Genomic DNA, 17,674 nt, shown 5'->3' with positions numbered 1-17,674 from the left:
TCAATAAATGCTGGAATATTCCCATCAGACGAGCATCAGAGCATCAGGAAGAGCTGAAATCTGCAAAGACTGAGTTTATTAAAGAGGACAGTGAGAACATGAGTGATCCAGAACCCTGCAGAATGAAACACACTGAAGATACTGAAGAACAAAGAGGTTGGTGTTTATTCTTCATTCATTCATGATGCTGAACAACATTCACGATAGAAAGATTCAAGCACTTCTGCACATTTAGATACACAGTTAAACTATGAAATGGGTACAAATGTTTCTTGTTTGATTTTCAACAAATGGTCAGTAAAGTGCTGTTTGAGAAACTTTCATATTGAATTGTCAAAGTAACTTAAACAAAACCTGATTTTGTAGTTGCTAGTAAAGTTGTATTTCTCATAAATAATAGAAGTACCTTGTGAATGGGAACTCGCAGTGCATCCTCTAGTGGACACTGTGGGGAACACCTGAAGCGTGACCGGTGTCTGAAGCACATGATTCAAACGCAACAATGTCATTGGTCCTTAATGAGTCTTTAAATTAGAGCGTTGTTACTCTTTTTGTGAAGAAATAGTACATACTTTTGAGTGTGTATAGTAGGCAAGCTTTGGGATACACAATGCCGTCATAAAATTGCATCTTTAACGCTCTCTGTCGACATAGTTACATGCATCCTGTGACCCTAAACTGGTTCTGTCAATCATCTTGTCGCAGATAACATCCTCCACATTTCATTTAATTTCCTACCATGTTGGATAGAAAAGAGGGTCTTTTATGTGGACACTCTCCTCATATTAATGCATAATGATGCATTTAAATGTTAATGGCCAAACGGATCTTTATAAAAGTTCACATTGTTATTGCAGATAAAATATATGACATGGTTAACATTAAATGTTTTATTGGGTTAAATTTTGATTATTAGTCACTCAAACCTCTTTATCTAAACCTCTGTCGGTTGCACACATCCGCCATGCATGCTTTTAAACACTTTTTATGGTAACACTTTAGTATGGGGAACACATATTCACTATTAACTATGACGTTTGCCTCAATGAAATTACTGCTTATTAATAGTAAGGTTGTTTTTGTAGTGTTTTATGTTTAGGGATTAGATAAAGGTATGTAGAATAAGGTCATGCAGAATAAGACATTAATATGTGCTTTATAAGTACTAATAAACAGCCAATATACTAATAATATACATGCTAATAAGCAACTAGTTAATAGTAAGAAATGAACCCTAAAACAAAGTGTTACCCTTTTTACTTGTGTTTGTAGTTCTGACACGAATCCTCCTCCAAAGTGCAATGGGTTTTGGGCAGTATTAGTGTAGCCCTTCTAGCTCCAAGCGGGATGTGAACCCGGGCCCGTCCACATGGGAGGTGGGCGCTCTAACAAGGAGACTAAAGACCGCAGTCTCTAGCATCAGTCGCTAGAGCACCTCTTGAGTTAAGGGGAGTGAGGTTTACACGAACCGCTCTTACTAGCCTACATCTGTTAAGCTCATCCCCCTAAACCTCACTCCCATCTGGGTCACGGCACCAATGTAGCCCCTCCGGCTTCGCACTTGCCTGCTCCAAGCGGGACGCGAAACCCAGGCCCATCTGCATGGGAGGTGGGATTCATATTCTAGACTAAAATTGCATTTTTACAGCAGAAGCTCGTGCTCTATTACTTGCCTTGGAACATATTGAAATTACAAGAGAATGAAACTCCATAATGTTTACTGATTCAAAATCCTGTCTACAAGCTCTAGAGTCTTTGAAGACAAACAATCCAATAATCATTGATATATCAATCAAAGCAAATCAGTTACGGAGACTTAAGTACAGATGGTTTTCTGCTGGATTCCAGGACATAGTGGCATTATTGGAAATGAGCAAGCAGACATGGATGCAAAACAAGTTCTTGCAGAAAGAATCAGTGAATGACAAATCCCACCCTCTGACATAAATCCCTTAATCAACCAATATATATTAGAGAAATGGCAAGCAAAATGGATAGAATGTCAAAATAACAGATTATTTGAAACAAATTCTGTGGTTGGGAAAATATGTGCCTACCCTTTTAAATCAAGACACGACCAAGTGGCATTTACAAGGTGTCGGACAGGTCAGACTAGACTGACTCATGGGTATTTATTGAAGGGTGAAGAAGCACCAAAATGTTAATTGTGTAGTACCAACTTGTCTATAAAACATATACTTTTGTACAAGATCTTGACCAAATTTTGATGCACCTCTTGATGGAAATAACATTTATTTCCATCAAGAGGTGCATCCGATTTTGGTCAAGATCTTGTATTGACAATACAAGAGGTGAGCACTCTAAGTCTCCTCCAACACACCTCTATCAAACATAAACCAAACATCTACCAAACATTGGCTACATCTCTAGCCAAACATAAAACATGCTAGAAACATAATAATCACTGTAATAATGATTCATAGATTATTAAGTATTTGCCTTTTAAAACCCAAACAGCGACAGGCAGTGTATTTATGAAATTATGTTGTTAAATGTTTAATATGCCATGTAATAGCCAGTGATGCTGATATGGAAATAAACTTAAATACTACTACTTTTTGGGCTGCTATGATAAGCTCTGTCTGCAAGGTTGAGTTTGGTCTTGTCTTCTCTCATTATGAGAGTTGTTCTGCTAAGGCATGGCTGAGCAACTTCAGTCCTGGAGAGCCACTGTCCTGCAGAGTTCAGCTCCAGACCCTGATGATAACTCTTTCTAATAATCCTGAAGACCTTGATTAGCTTGTTGAGGTGTGTTTGATTAGGGTTGGAGCTAAACTCTGCAGAGCAGTGGCCCTCCAGGACCAAAGTTGCCCAGCCCTGTGCTAAGGCTTCCACTCACCTGAGCTCCATCTAGACCAGAGTTTCCCAACCCTGTTCCTGGAGGCACACCAACACTACACATTTTCCAACTCTTCCTAATCAAGCACACCTGAATCAACTCATCAGCTCATCAGTAGATACCCCAAGATGGGAAATAAAAGAGTCAGATTTGGAGATATCCAAAATGTGCACATGTTTTTGTGTCTCCAGGAAAAGGGTAGGGAAACTTGACAGTCCTTCACAGACCTTTGTGAGGGAATCTGACTCCAGCACCATGTCTGTTGAGTTGATCATATGCTGATCATAGCCGACATGGCAGTCAATTCCTCTGTATGGAGAAGTGGGTATTTTAGTCGACTAGGGGACGCAGTGTCTTGATCCCCTTCTCAGGGAACCATGGTTACATGCCTAACCTAAGACATTATTCGTAGCTAAAGATATAATTGATAACAGCGTTGATAAATGTGGCCAACACTGTACAGTTTGTGTAAAAACTGAGACAATGGATTGAGATTATTTTCTTATCCTCCTATCATGCTGTAGAAAGAGCCCAGATGATGTCACTTCCTGAGTGTCACAGTTCTAAGATATCCACTGTTTTTGAAAGGAGGAAAATCATGTCAGAAGTAACAGGGTTGAGTGAAATGTAGGGCACAGATAATGCTGATAAAAATTGTTAATTTTAATCTTGTTAAAGCTGTGGTCATGCTCAACTGTCTGCAGCATCACTCTCTGCAGCATCTTTTGCAGATAAATTCAACTTGTATACAATAAACAAAAATAAATCCAAATGTAAAAATTTACTCCACTTGACTGCATAGAGTTTTCCTTCTTTTAAAGGGCAAGTCTTTACTTGATCTACACTACATTTAGTCAAATAGATTAAATAGCAGTCCAAAATTTACTGTTAAAATTATGTCACTATTCTCAAATTTTCTATGATAGTTTGACATTAGATTATTGTGTCATTGTTCAGATATATTTGTAGATCTCACTACTCTAAAACTGGATTTGTTACAAAACAATAATTGGAAGACTTACTGATAAACTAGTTTTCCTTTTCAGACCTGATGGAAGTGAAGGAGGAGAATGAAGAACTGCTTGAAGTGGAGGAGGAACATCATGTCAAACCTGGAGAAAAACCTTTGAATCGCTCAAAGACTAAAAAGACATTTTTAAAGGAAACAAGAGCCAAAGAATCTACAACCTGCACTCAGTGTGGAAAGAGTTTCACATTCAAATATAATCTTAATGTTCACATGAGAATTCACACTGAAGAGAAGCCGTTCACATGTGATCAGTGTGGGAAGAGCTTCAACCGATCATCACACCTTAAGAGACACATGAGGATCCACACTGGAGAGAAGTCGTTCACATGTGATCAGTGTGGGAAGAGATTTGCATATAAAGACAATTTTAAAGCTCACATGAGAATCCACACCGGTGAGAGACCGTTCACATGTGATCAATGCGGGAAGAGATTCGCATACAAAAAAAGTCTTGAGGTTCATGTGAGAGTTCATAATAGAGAGAAGCCATTCACATGTGATCAGTGCGGGAAGAGCTTCACACAATCATCAGAGCTTAAGAGACACAAGAGGATCCACACCGGAGAGAAGCCACACACATGTGATCAATGCGGAAAGAAATTCACATACAAACACACTCTTGAAATACATGTGAGAATTCATAGTAGAGAGAAGCCACATGTATGCCATCAATGTTGGAAGAGTTTTACACAAATATCACACCTTACAATACACTTGAGAATGCATGCTGGAGAGAAGCCGTTCACATGTGATCAGTGCAGGAAGAGCTTCACAAACAAACAACAACTTGATGTTCATATGAGAGTTCACACTGGAGAGAAGCCTTTCACGTGTGACCAGTGCGGGAAGAGCTTTTCAAAGAAAGAAAGTCTAGACATTCACACGAGAGTTCATACTGGAGAGAAACCGTTCACATGCACTCAGTGTGGAAAGAGTTTCTCATACAAAGAAAGTCATAAACTTCACATGAGGATCCACACTGGAGAAAGACCGTTCACATGTGATCAGTGCGGGAAGAGCTACACGCACTTTGCACACCTCAAAGACCACATGAATCTCCACACCGGAAAGAAGCCGTACACATGTGATAAGTGCGGCAAAACATTTCTCTGGGCATCAAACCTGAAGAAACACCTGAGAGTTCATACGAAGATGAAGCCACATTCATGTTCTGTATGTGGAAAGAGTTTTTCAGTGCTGCAGAGTTTACAGAGACATGAGAAAATACATATAAGAGAAGACTTTTATTCATGTGAAACATTTAAAACTGCACCAGAGGATCCACACTGGAGAAAAACCTTACAAGTGTTCACACTGTGACAAGAGATTCAATCTGTTAACACATCTGAAAAGACATGACAGGATCCACAGCAGAGAGATTCCGCACACGTGTGATCAGTGTGGAAAGATTTTCACTATTAAAAGTGATCTGAAACGGATCTAAGAACTGTAAGGACAGCCTGAAATGGACACTTTTTGTGACATTAACCTCATCATTTTTGATCAAAGACTGAACTTCAGAATTTGAACTAATATTAAATATTGCTCTGAACATTTCAGACAGAGTTCAACAAACTTTAAATTACTTTTTTCACAAAATTAAAAAAATAAAAATGTGGGTGTGATGGGGTTGACTGTGACAGGGTTGTGTTTTGTTTTTTTGCCTAAATTGGCCACTGCTCTAATAAATGGAGAGCACATGGCATGCATGATATTAAGAGATCATGAATAATGTTGTAATAACAAAGATAATTTTCACAAGTAATAGTTTTCTATCTTTAATTGTTGTAACAGGGTTGAGTTGTTAAGCTTGACCAACATAATTTCACAACATAATTTAGTTATAATTATTAAAGAAGGTGGTAACTTGCCGGTGTATCGGTTCATTATTTTTATGGGGGAGAATGATTTGTGTAACAGAGTTGAGGGGTTACTGAGGTACATATCTAAATAATGTGGTTTTAATCAATAATCACGAATTTACTTTTTACATTTATGGGAATGGCAAAATGAATGGACTTTTTTCTCATTTTATTATTAATATCCCAAGTACACTTTCATAGAAGGCCTTGAGGAACGTGACAAAATAGGTGGTGCCAACTGAAAAAAAACAAAATAATTTCTAATATGAAGATAAAATGTATGTCATGTTTTTAAACATTATTAAAGGAGACATTCCAAATATACAAATATATTTTGGTGACCCAATAGATAAAATGCACTGAAAAAGGTCAGAAGGACTCAAATTGTACCGGTTTCGTGCAACGACTCATAGACAAATTCAGCCTGGTCTCATTACAGTTTTTTTTTTTCAATGTCTAACATACTTTTGTCCATTCTGTAGTCACATTTTCAAAACTCTAAACACATTTAGCAGAACATCCGTCTGTTGTGACCATACCATTAACACAATTAATGTCGTTTTCACACAAAATGCAGTCAATTAACACATTTCTAAAATGATTACATTTTATTTTCATGTAAGCTTACCTCATACCAAAATCATGGATCTTTCTCATCTTATTTGCAAATGCTTAAACACAGCAAGTCAGAAATGAAGACCCAATGCTCCAATCATTAAATATAGGATAAAACCTGTACTTTTGCAACAACAGCAGCTCAAAAGTATTGAAAAAATATATAAAACAAATACTGAAACAATTGATAAGCATTTTTAATTATCAGATCACTGAAATATTGAGAAATACCAGATTCCAGTCTCAGTTAGAGACACAGTCAGGGGTTGAAGTTCTTTCCATTACATGAACACACACAGTAAAATAGGACTCTTTGAATCGGATTTGTTCAGTGGATGAAGAACAACACAGAGGAGCAGAGAGAAAATAATATCTGGGTAAAGGAGAGGAATAGATGAAGCAGGAGAGGAGAAGTTGGATCAGGACGAGTGAGAACAGGGACCTTGTAACGCTTTATATAGAGAGAGAGATCGGATAGCTGGACCGAATGGTTGCAGCCAAGTGCAAGCAAAACACACGTATGCTATCTGACGTTTCACATGGGGTTTATTATCAGCGCCGTTCCCACGAACACATGGGGCAGTTTGCAACACTTCACTGACAACTGCGTTACTGAACAAAACAAAAGAAATAAGCGACAAAGAGCAACAGAGATAAATCATGCACACATGCGATGCTCACAGTTCGCGCTCCATCTATATACTGCCCACTCATCAGCGAGTGAGAGAGAGAGAGAACGGTCCGCCTTAAAGGAGCAGTACCTAATTCCACTTGTTACAACTGTCAGAGAATGAAAATCTGCTATAGAGATCTTCAGGTTTCTAAAGTCAAATCAAAGTTTCTCATAATACGAGTAAATATTAAACAAGTGTGAAAGGACACTTGACAAGGTCAATAAATTCATGATGTTGACAGTATTTGTGCGGAGTGAATCATATGAATATGAATCAATATGAATCAGATTGACAGGTCTGAGAGATTTGATTCACACATCTGTTTATTTCTCACACTTTCCTCCATCGTCTGATTCCAGCACTGAGCTTTAACAAACACACACTTCAATCATATTTCATCAACAGTCTGTCATTAATGTCCTTATCAAAGATCTTTTTCAGTTCATGATAGAGATTAAGCTGTTTAGATTAGTAATAAACTATAAGATACATCAATCATCTTGAGCTTTATAAATGAGGCATATGTTCAGAAATATGTTGATTTGATCATCTGACAGACACTTGTATGAGGAACTGAATCTCTTCTGGTGTATTTGATGAAGCTCTGATCTTCTGAGGTGTAGATGAGCTCAGATTCACTGATGAATGTCAGAGAAACTCATTTCTGACTGTGATCTGAATCTGAGAGGAGTCTCATTCTTCATCTGCTCCATTACATGTATCAATTCAAACTCCAAATAGCGTCATGTTTTGTGTATTTTCTCCATTCATCTGGGATCTTACCCCTCCTCTCAAATGTTTTATTGTAGTATTTTTCCAGATCTTTCTGGAATCTGCACACAAACCACTTCCAGTAGGGCAGTTCAGAGAGATCAGTTCGCATAAACTCCTCCTGCTCTTCTGTAGTCTCTCCAGAGAAATGGATAATCTGAGTCAGTGGGATAAAAGAATCGATCACTTGCTACTTCTGATGTGCATAAGTTAATTTGTAAGTTTGTTGTTCCTCTGTAAAACTGCCCATTAATTCCTCTCACTCTGTGGAAAGCAACACTGTGATCTCCATGATGGTTTTCTATGGTGTTGGTGCAGATGGCTCCACAGAACGGACACTGAACCCAACAGCACTGACAGAAGAGATCAATCAGAAGCTCATCTGCTCTGAACTTATAGTCCAGCTTTACTGGAAACATCTCTGTGCTGAATCTACTGCTGATCTCAGACATTATAGCAGTAAGTTCTTGTCTCATCACATCTTCTAGGAGTTTGAAATCATCAACATCATCATGTTTCACTCCTTTGAGGTCTTTTTCAGAGAAGATCAGCTCATCTGAGAGCTGCTGTGTGAAACTCTTCAACCACAAACCAACATCTCCTCTGTTTGTCAGGATTAGGGAGCGAGGACTCAAATTGCAGAAAGAAATAGGCTTTTATTAAACAATAACAATAAAACAAAACACAACAAAAACTACCCCGTGGGGGAAAACAGACTTGACTAGACTTGACCTGGCATGGCTTCTTGAATCAAATACAGGAACACACATGAGGGAAAATACAACAACGAACCAGCACAGGACTGCAAACACAAGGAGAATAAATAGGAGAGCAAACAAGGCAGGAAACGAGGGAGGACAGGTGGGGCAAATCAACCAATAATCAGGTAACAAGATGGGCGGGGTCAAGACAATAGACATGAGAGCACATGGCACAAAGAAACACATGACAAGCCATATGCTCACACCAAACAAAACAAAGACACAAGCACATGGCCAATGAAGACAAATCACAAGCTATGTGCTTACACAAGACAAGACATGAACACGTGACTATGAAAACTCATAAGCCACGTGTTCACACAAAACAAGACAACATGAGAGCACGCAGCCCGTGAACACAGACTGCGTGCTACACAACACAAGACAAAAACACAACATGAAAGCACGCGGCAGGTGGAAATAACCGCGTGCTACACAAAACATGAGACAAGAGTGCACGGCAAGTGAAAGTACACACAAACCGTGCGCTCACAATAAAGACAGGACTGGGAGCGCGAGTGTCCGAATCCCGACACGAAACCGAAACCAAACTAGACACGAGTGCCGGAATCCGAACGCCACGCTCCCAACATGAAACAAGGCACGCAGACAAGAGAGCGCACAGCTCGAGAACACTCGAGACCGTACGCTCACACAAAAACACGACAAGAACGGGAGTGTCAGAGCTCTGTCACAAAACCAAGAAATAAACTAGACTGAAGTGACAGAACCCTGACACTGTTCTCTTGAACATGTTCAGTAGATTCATGTGCTGCTTTCATGATCTTCTGCTGCAGGAGTTCAATGTTCTCCTTCATCTTGGGTAAAACACTGACACTGAAATTATCAGAGATGTACCGTCTGACTTCATCTCTGATGAAACTCTTGAAGTGATCTCTGGGCTCATTAAAGTACTTCATGTATTTGTCAAAATCCTCCTCTTCTGCCAGTGTCTTCAGGATGTGTTTCTCCAGATTTGATCTGTTTCCATTCAGTGATTCACAGTTTTTCATCATTTCATCTGTCAGATCTCTGGCAGTCTTCTTGTAGATGCTCTGATCAATGGACTCTTTCAGTTTCTGACAGATGATCTCTCCAAACATGACAGCTAATGTTGCTCCATGACAGTATTTCTGGAAAATACTATAGTACTCTTCTCTCTTCTTCTCAACATGTATTACAGGATCATTGACTTCTCTGAAGCCAAGTCTGTGTTGGTCAGTGATCTTCTTGTTTGATCTCTTACAGATGGAAAGAACCAGATCCATGAAGAATTCATTCTTGAACTCATATTTCACTTGTTCTTCCTCATGTTCTGTTACTCTCGTCTTGATGTAATCTGTGAGCTGATGAATGTAGCTGATGTTGTAGCCCATCTTTGAGATGTTAAATGACTGAATCATTCTGTCTGTCTGCTGAGAAACATCTGTGACAAATGATCTGATTTGAGCTTCATCCTCTTTAGAGAGAGTTTGAATATATCAAAGTGCTTCTTTAACTGTTCTTAATACACCCTCATTGATTCCTCCTTTTGTGGACCTTTTGAAAATAACATAATCTGAATAACTAATCACAGTGAAAATATCCCTCCTCTCCCTCCAGTGATCTACAGACACACTTTTATAGATGTCACTGAGGATCTCTCTCACATCTCTCATTACATCAATGTCTCTGATTTCAGGAGTGTCTCTGATGATCTTCTTCACACTCTTTTCCCAGAACAAATCAAACTCTTTCTTCAGTGTTTCTTCATCATTTGTTTTGTCTTTGAGTTTTAAGGCGTTCTTTGCTCTTTTCATAGAGAGTGTTTTCATGATGTTTCCTCTGATCATCAGTCTTTTTCTTCAGGTGGGACTTCACACAGCACTTACATACTGTTGCACTCATGTTGATTGTATTGCTTCTACTAATCTTATTTGTAAGTCGCGTGGGAGAAAAGCGTCTGCTAAATGACTAAATGTAAATGTAAAAGGTCTCGCTGCTGAAGAACCTCATTTAATTTCCTCTTTGTTTCTCTCACAATGTTCTCCTGAAGCTCTGAGATTTTGATTTCAAATGATGTTTTCCACTGAATCAGTATATCTTTATCTTTGTCTTTCTCAAAGAATTCAGACATTGATTTCTTCACTTCTTCACTTGTCTTCCTCAGTTCTTGTTGAAGATCAGTTTTCTCAACCTCATGAATTGCTTTATTTTCTATTTTGTTGTGTAGTTTGTTCTCAGTTTCCATCATGGCACTGCGAAGACTCCAGGACCACTTGCTGTATTCTCTCTCCAGTTTCCTGTAGACTGAAATCTCCAGAGAATTTCTAAAGCTGAAGACGAATCGTTCATTCAGTAAAGCCTCCCAGAGATCTTTAACACGGTCCCTTAAGTCTTTCAGCATTATTCCATGTGATTTTGAGGCATGAGACATAATAGTTTTCTTCAGTTGTTGAATATTCTCACAGTAGGTTGGGTTTGGTGGTGCCATGGGTGGGCTTCCCTCCCAGAGCTGAGCGATATACTTCACATCTTTCTGAACATCACATCTAATGACATCACTGAAACATTCTGCATCACAGTCTTCCTCTTTAGCAGCGAGTTTTGTCATCTCATCCAGTTTCTCCTGCAGTCGTCTCCTTCCCTCCATGTTTTTCTCTCCAGCTGTGACGTCTGAAACGTTCTGATGCACAAACACACAGCTGGGATTCAGTTGACCTTCTTCATCCTCAGGAAGGCCTGAACAACAATCTGAAGAATGTCCTGCATCTCTGACAGGTTTTCTCCAAAGATGTTGATCAATGTCAGATTTCCAAGACCAACAAAGAATGTTGCCAATTCATTGTCATGATGTCTTATTGATCTTCCAGTCAGATCTAGAGCACGAAGACCTTCAGTATTAACAACCAGAATATAGTCAAAGTTCATCTGTGTTTTCATCTCATCTGACACTTTGACCAGCTGCATGAAAGCTCCTCTGGTTGTCCTGCCAGGACCGACGACAAACTGGAGTCCAAACATGGCATTCAGCATGGTGGATTTCCCAGAGCTCTGATTCCCTAAAACTGACAGCACAAAGACTCTCTGGTCTCCCAGTTTCTGGATGAGTTCATCTAGAACAGCAGAGATCCAGATCAGAGGAACATGAGCAGCATCTCCATCCATCAGCTCCAGTGGAAATCCAGAGATCATCATCTCTGCTGCAAGACTCGGGAGAGAAGAGAAGTGAACCTGCAGGTCTTTCTTGTTCTTCTTCACAGATGAACATGATTCATAGATCTGACCGATCTCCCTCATGATGTGCTCCAGACCAAAGTTTGCAGCTTCAATATCCTCAGATAATCTCTCAAGTTCAGTTTGTTCAGCTCTGATATGAACAGATTTATCATGATTCTCTTTCAGCTTTAAGGCAGTTGACCACTTTTCATCATATTTGTGATGTAGAGCAGAAAGACCAGCTGATGTAAATTCATCCAGGAGGATTCTGAGCCATTTGATGAAAAACATCTTATTTGTAGCATCTGAGTTCATTTCTTTAATATATATCTTCATAAACTCACTGATGTCATATTTATGCTGCTGTTCACGGATTCTCTTCATCTCTGTTAGTTTTCTACTGATGTCCATTTCTGTCTCATCTTCTCGAGGTCGATGTAGTTCTTTGTTCTTCTGACTCCACTGATGCCACAGTTTCCCCTGATGAGGCAGAAATGACTCTTTGATTTCTATCAGATCTTTCTTCTCCAGTAAACTCATCATCTGCTGTGCTGCTTCTCTTCCTCTCCTGCAGTCTTCATCATCTTCCTCATCTACTCTGATGTCTGAGTGTTTGGACACATCTTCAAGTCTGAAAGTGGAAGATGATTCTGAGAGACAATCATTTATCGCTCTTCTGAGTTCTTCAGATACATATGACAGATTTCTGTCTTTCAAACCAATTTTGAATTTCCCTTTCTTTATCTCAGTTACAGAACATTCATCCTCAGTAAAAAGACAAATGAGTGGCTTTGAGTCCTCATAGAGTTCTTGAAGTTTTATCATGTTTCTGTCATTTCTGTCCAGTCGTGGCAGAAGAACAACATTGACTGAGCTCATTTCAGTGAGGATCTGCAGCTGTTTCTCATGGTCTCCTGCATCACTGTGTAGATTACAGAACGCAACACAGTCACTGAATTTATCATCATATGATCCAGAGGGGCAGAACCAGGCGATCTCCACCACTCCATCCATCAGGACTCTGGTTCTGCTGCTGTCTGGGCAGTTCCTGTGGAAGAACGTGTTGTGTTTCTCATTGATCAGACTGTTTATCAGCTGAGACTTGGATGAAGACACAGAGCCAAACCTGAAGAAAAACACCATTGGAGTTTCTGCCTTGTAGATCGGCTGGGTTTGACTGATGATCTCGTTGTTGGTGTTTCTGCTCTTCCAGCTCTTGTGGATTTGTCTGAATGTCCAGAGAGGAAACTCAATCTGTTGTGTGAATGGATCAGGAACAAGCAGAGGCAGAGCGTACTGACACTGGGACAGTTTAGTGACCATCAGCTGCTTCAGGAAAACATCAGAACAATGAAACACAGACATCTGGACATCCATAGGGTGAATATGGTCAGACTGACTCATTCCTTCATTAGACAAAGACATTTTATCAAAAATATCACCCTCATCTTCAGATGAATCATAGAAATGATCATGTTCATTCTTCTCTTCAGTTTTGATGTATCTTGCTCTGTAGTTCATCATCAGTAGTTTTTGTATGAAAGTGTGAATCAGCTCTTCTTCAGCACAAGACTCATGAGACTGTAATGAATGAACAGTTATCTGAAGAACATCTGCAGCTCTCAGTCTGTTGAGGTGTCTGTGAAGATTAATTCTGAGAAATAGATACTTCATTCTTTCTGCTCCGACTCCTGCGGTTCCAATGTGCTTGTGTGCTCTCTGTGTAAAAGACAACAAAACAATAATCTAAAACAAATCATTTAAAACAAATTATTATTATTAAAAGCAATAACACATTTCTTTTAAGTGTTTTCAGAATAGATTGAAATAACTCATGCCATCTGACCTCTTACATTTTAAAATAATTTAATCATGAATATTATTGAGAAAGACACTGAAAATCTATAAACATAATCAAAGCCTTGGTCTCTGTACTCAATAATAACAGATCTTCAGTTCAGTTCTGAATCATATCTGCATTGCAACGATTATTTCAGTTCATCAGAATACTGTAATTCTGACCCCTGGAAGTGATGTTATACTAGATTAAACTGTTTTTATATCTTAAAGATCTAAATTATATGCAAATATGTATTCAGATAAATATGAATAAACAGGCAAAACTAGAGCTACAGTGTTGAAATGACATGAATATTAATATCTTCTCTCCATGTTTCTCTGAATACTCACCTGTAGTGACTGATCAGTTTCAGAGCAGATCTTCTTCATCATCTCTCTTTCTCTCGTTCATTTTCCTCTCTCCACTCCACTCGTCTTCTCTTCAGTTCTTCTTCATGCTGTTCTTCAAGGAGTTTCAGTGTTTCTTCAGAAGTCTTTTGTTGATCTTCTCTCATGTTTCTTTCTTCTGTCAGTCTCTTCTCTAGATCTTCTAGTTGTTCTCGTCTCTCTCTTTCTGTTCTCTCTTTCTCTCTGATTATTCCCTCCATTTCACTCTTCAGTCTCTGAATCTGTTCATCACTAATCTTGTTTTCTTTCTCTCTTCTTTTCTTCTCTTCTTCTCTTCTCATCTTTTCCTCCAGTTTCTGTTTCTTCCATTCCTCTCGTTCTCTCTTCATCTGTTTATTATATCGTTCTTCTCTTTCTGTATATTCATCTTCTCTTCTCTTTCTCTCTTTTTCATGATTCTGTCGTTCATTCTCTATTCGGTTCATCAGTTTGTCTATTTCTGTGTCATATTTGATCTGAAGTTTTTCTTTTTCTTGCTTCATTTCCTCTATTTCATGTTTAAATTCCTCTCGTTTTTTCTTCATCTCGTCTCGTATTGTTCTCTCAAGCTCCTCTCTCTCTTTCATCTCTCTTTTAAATCGTTCTTCTCTCTCTTTAAATTCTTCTTCTATTCTCTTTCTCTCTTTGTCATGATTCTGTTGTTCATTCTCTATTCTTTTCATCAATCTGTCTATTTCTGTGTCGTATCTGATGTGAAGATTGTCTTTCTTCACATTCTCGTTTTCTTGCCTCATTTCCTTTATTTCATCTTTAAACATCTCTCGTTCTCTCTTCATTTCATCTCTCATCAGCTCCTCCTGTTCCTTTATTTCTCTTTTATATCGTTCTTCTCTCTCATTAAACTCTTCTTCTCTTCTCTTTCTCTCAGTGTCTAGATTCTGTCGTTCTTCCTCCATCATCATCTTCATTCTCTCTTTCTCTTCTTCATGTTTCTTCATCAGTTCTTCTCTTTCTCTGTTCAGTTTCTCCATCAACATCTTCATCTTGTTTTCTTCTTCTTCATGTTTATATTGAAGATCTTCTTTCTCTTTCATTAGTGTTTTATATCGTTCTTCTCTCTCATTATATTCCTCTTCTCTTTCCTTCCTCTCAATCTCTATTCTGTTCATCAGTCTGTCTATTTCTGTGTCGTATTTCATCAGCAGTTTTTCTTTTTCTTTCTTCAGTTGCTCTATTTTATTTTGAGATGTCTCTCGTTCTTTGTTCATTTCTTCTTCCAGTTTCTTCATCAGTTCTTCTCTTTCTCTGACTCTGTCCATTAGGATCTTCATCTGTTGTTCTTGTCTTTCTCTCTCCATCTCTCTGAACATCTTACATGAGTAGAAACTCCTCCGTTCACTCTCACCATGTTGTCTATCTTCTCCAGTAGATCAGACACCTGTGTTCGGTCTCCAGTCTGATTATTATTGAACACATGGAATCTGTTTCCACACACTTCAATCAGGTTTCTGATCACAGATCCAGGTTTTCCCAAACACTGTTCAATGGTTTTGTTCTTCAGGAAATCTCCTCTGGTGAAGAGCACCATGGTGAACATTAGAGATTTCTCACCGAACGTCTCTTGGATGATCTTCACTGATTTCTGTTCTTCTTGAGTGAATCTTCCCAGTGGAATCAGCAGGAGAAACACATGTGGTCCAGGCAGGATCATGGAGATGCAGTGTCTGATTTCTCTCTGGATCTCCTCATTACTCAGTTCAGTATCAAACAGTCCTGGAGTGTCGATCACAGTAACGCGTCGGCCGTTGATTTCAGATGTTTCTCTCTGACTCTCACTGGTCACCGATTCAAAAGATTCTTCTGCCGTAAACGCGTCTCTTCCTAAGATTGTGTTTCCTGTTGCACTCTTCCCAACTCCAGTTTTTCCCAGCAGCACAATCCTCAGATCATCTGTGTTTTCTCTTGAACCTGAAAATCATATTGAAATGTAAGAAAACATGACAAGATCAACAGGGGGATCAGGGTAAGATGAGCCACTTTTCAATTTTGAATGTTGCAGATCTGCTGTTTAAAAGCACAAATGTATAAAACACTATTATAGAATAAATCTATTGTAGAATTTAAGTTTATGAGTTTTAGTTCAGAATTTAGTTTAAGACTCACTGATTTTCTGCTCATTACCTTGTGACAGTAAATGTGTCTCTAGAGAGTTGATTTTCTTCTTCATCTCTTCATATTTCATCAGTTTTTCCATATGTGCCTCCAGAAATGTCTCTGTCGAGTAAAACTCTCCTCTGTTTTCTTCCAGCATCTTCTCAATGTTCTCCATCAATGTGGACACTTGTGTGTTGGGACCAAAGAAATGATGTCGTCCTCCAAAACTCTCAATGACAGACTGTGTTTCTTCATTGAGTTCTTCTGTCTGATGCTCTGAATTCTGCATTATGAGGATCATCATGTGTTTGTTGATTCTGGAGCTGAAGATCCTCTGGATCTCCTCCATTTCTGCTTTGTCTTCATTATTGAGTGGAGCATCAGGAATAATGAGGAGGAAAACATGAACTCCAGGATGACAGAGAGACACACAGCGGAGAGTCTGACGCATCACTTCCTCCTCTGAGAGACGAGTGTTGAACAGAGCTGGAAGATCCACCAGACTGATCTGACGTCCATGAAGATCCACGTCTGATCTTCTGTCTGTCTGCTGCAGGATCTGCTCTGATATGGAGGATTTTAATGTGCCGTCACTCCCACACACAACCAGATTCAGCTTCACACCCTCTGAAACTGATAGAAGAGCATTAAAAACTGTTCATTTATCACTAGAAACATCAAATATCATCACACTCACGTCTTTCTGTGGCCTGTTGCTTCAATGTGAAATACTGTGAAGCTTCAGCACAATCCAGGTGTCGTCCATCATTCATTTTCACAATCTCCTCGAACATCTGCAGAAGATCATCAGGAGATCTGCTTCTCTGAAGACTGAAGTGTCTGTTGAAGCACTTCTGAATGATCTTCTGTAGGATGTCATTGGTTTCAGTGGGCTCTTGTGTGGTGAGCACCATGGTGTGTTGATAAACCCTCTCAGAGAAAAAGTCCAGCACCTTCTCCACACACTCCTGATCTTCTGCTGAACACTGATCATGTTTGAGGAGCAGAACAATCACATGAGGTCCTGGATCAGACAGAGACACACACTCTCTCACTGTCTGTGTGATCTGATGATCTGAGATGTTTGTCTGGAGCAGCTGAGGACTGCTGATGACCATCACGTGTCTGTCCTTCAATCTTCCTGCGACTCTCTCTACAACATCTGGAGGAGCTTCACTGTCAAATGCTGCTCGTCCCAACAGGAAGTTTCCCACTCCACTGTTTTCTGACACGCTCTTCCCCAGAAGAACAATCCTCACTGCAAAGAGTCAAATCAGACGTTCAGAGTTCACGATCCTCACATCACACACTAACACATGACACATGTGATGACAAGATCTTGATCTTAATCCAACATCACAGATCTGAATGACCAGAATCCACCAGTAGGAGGCTGAATTTATCATGTGTGTTTTGATAGGGATAAATTACCCATAATTCCCACAAACTCTTCATCACTTCATGCATTTATGTAGATAAAGACTTACAGTAAGGAGGATGATCTATGCTCCGTCTTCTCCTGCGAGGAGGAATCGCTGTATGAAACAAAAGTCTTACATTAT

At 39.2% G+C, this 17,674-nt stretch overlaps 1 protein-coding gene and 1 pseudogene across 1 annotated transcript; one reads left to right on the top strand and one right to left on the bottom strand.

The window, feature by feature from the left end:
- The first annotated feature begins 4,051 nt into the window (after positions 1-4,051).
- Positions 4,052-5,837, top strand: LOC125264465 (gastrula zinc finger protein xLCGF3.1-like). Its single transcript, XM_048183803.1, has one exon. The coding sequence runs from the start codon at positions 4,101-4,103 to the stop codon at positions 5,208-5,210; it is 1,110 nt and encodes a 369-aa protein (XP_048039760.1). The 5' UTR covers positions 4,052-4,100; the 3' UTR covers positions 5,211-5,837.
- Positions 5,838-7,753: 1,916 nt separating this feature from the next.
- Positions 7,754-17,380, bottom strand: LOC125278843 (annotated as a pseudogene).
- Positions 17,381-17,674: the final 294 nt, after the last annotated feature.

This window comes from Megalobrama amblycephala, linkage group LG1, assembly GCF_018812025.1.
Source record: "Megalobrama amblycephala isolate DHTTF-2021 linkage group LG1, ASM1881202v1, whole genome shotgun sequence".
Lineage (NCBI taxonomy): Eukaryota > Metazoa > Chordata > Actinopteri > Cypriniformes > Xenocyprididae > Megalobrama > Megalobrama amblycephala.
Note: the sequence above shows the minus strand (reverse complement) of the source record. Positions and strands in the feature narration are given on the sequence as shown.

Bases quoted from the DNA above. Each gene is read 5' to 3' on its own strand.
- LOC125264465 (XM_048183803.1), top strand. From the start codon at position 4,101: ATGAGAATTCACACTGAAGAGAAGCCGTTCACATGTGATCAGTGTGGG.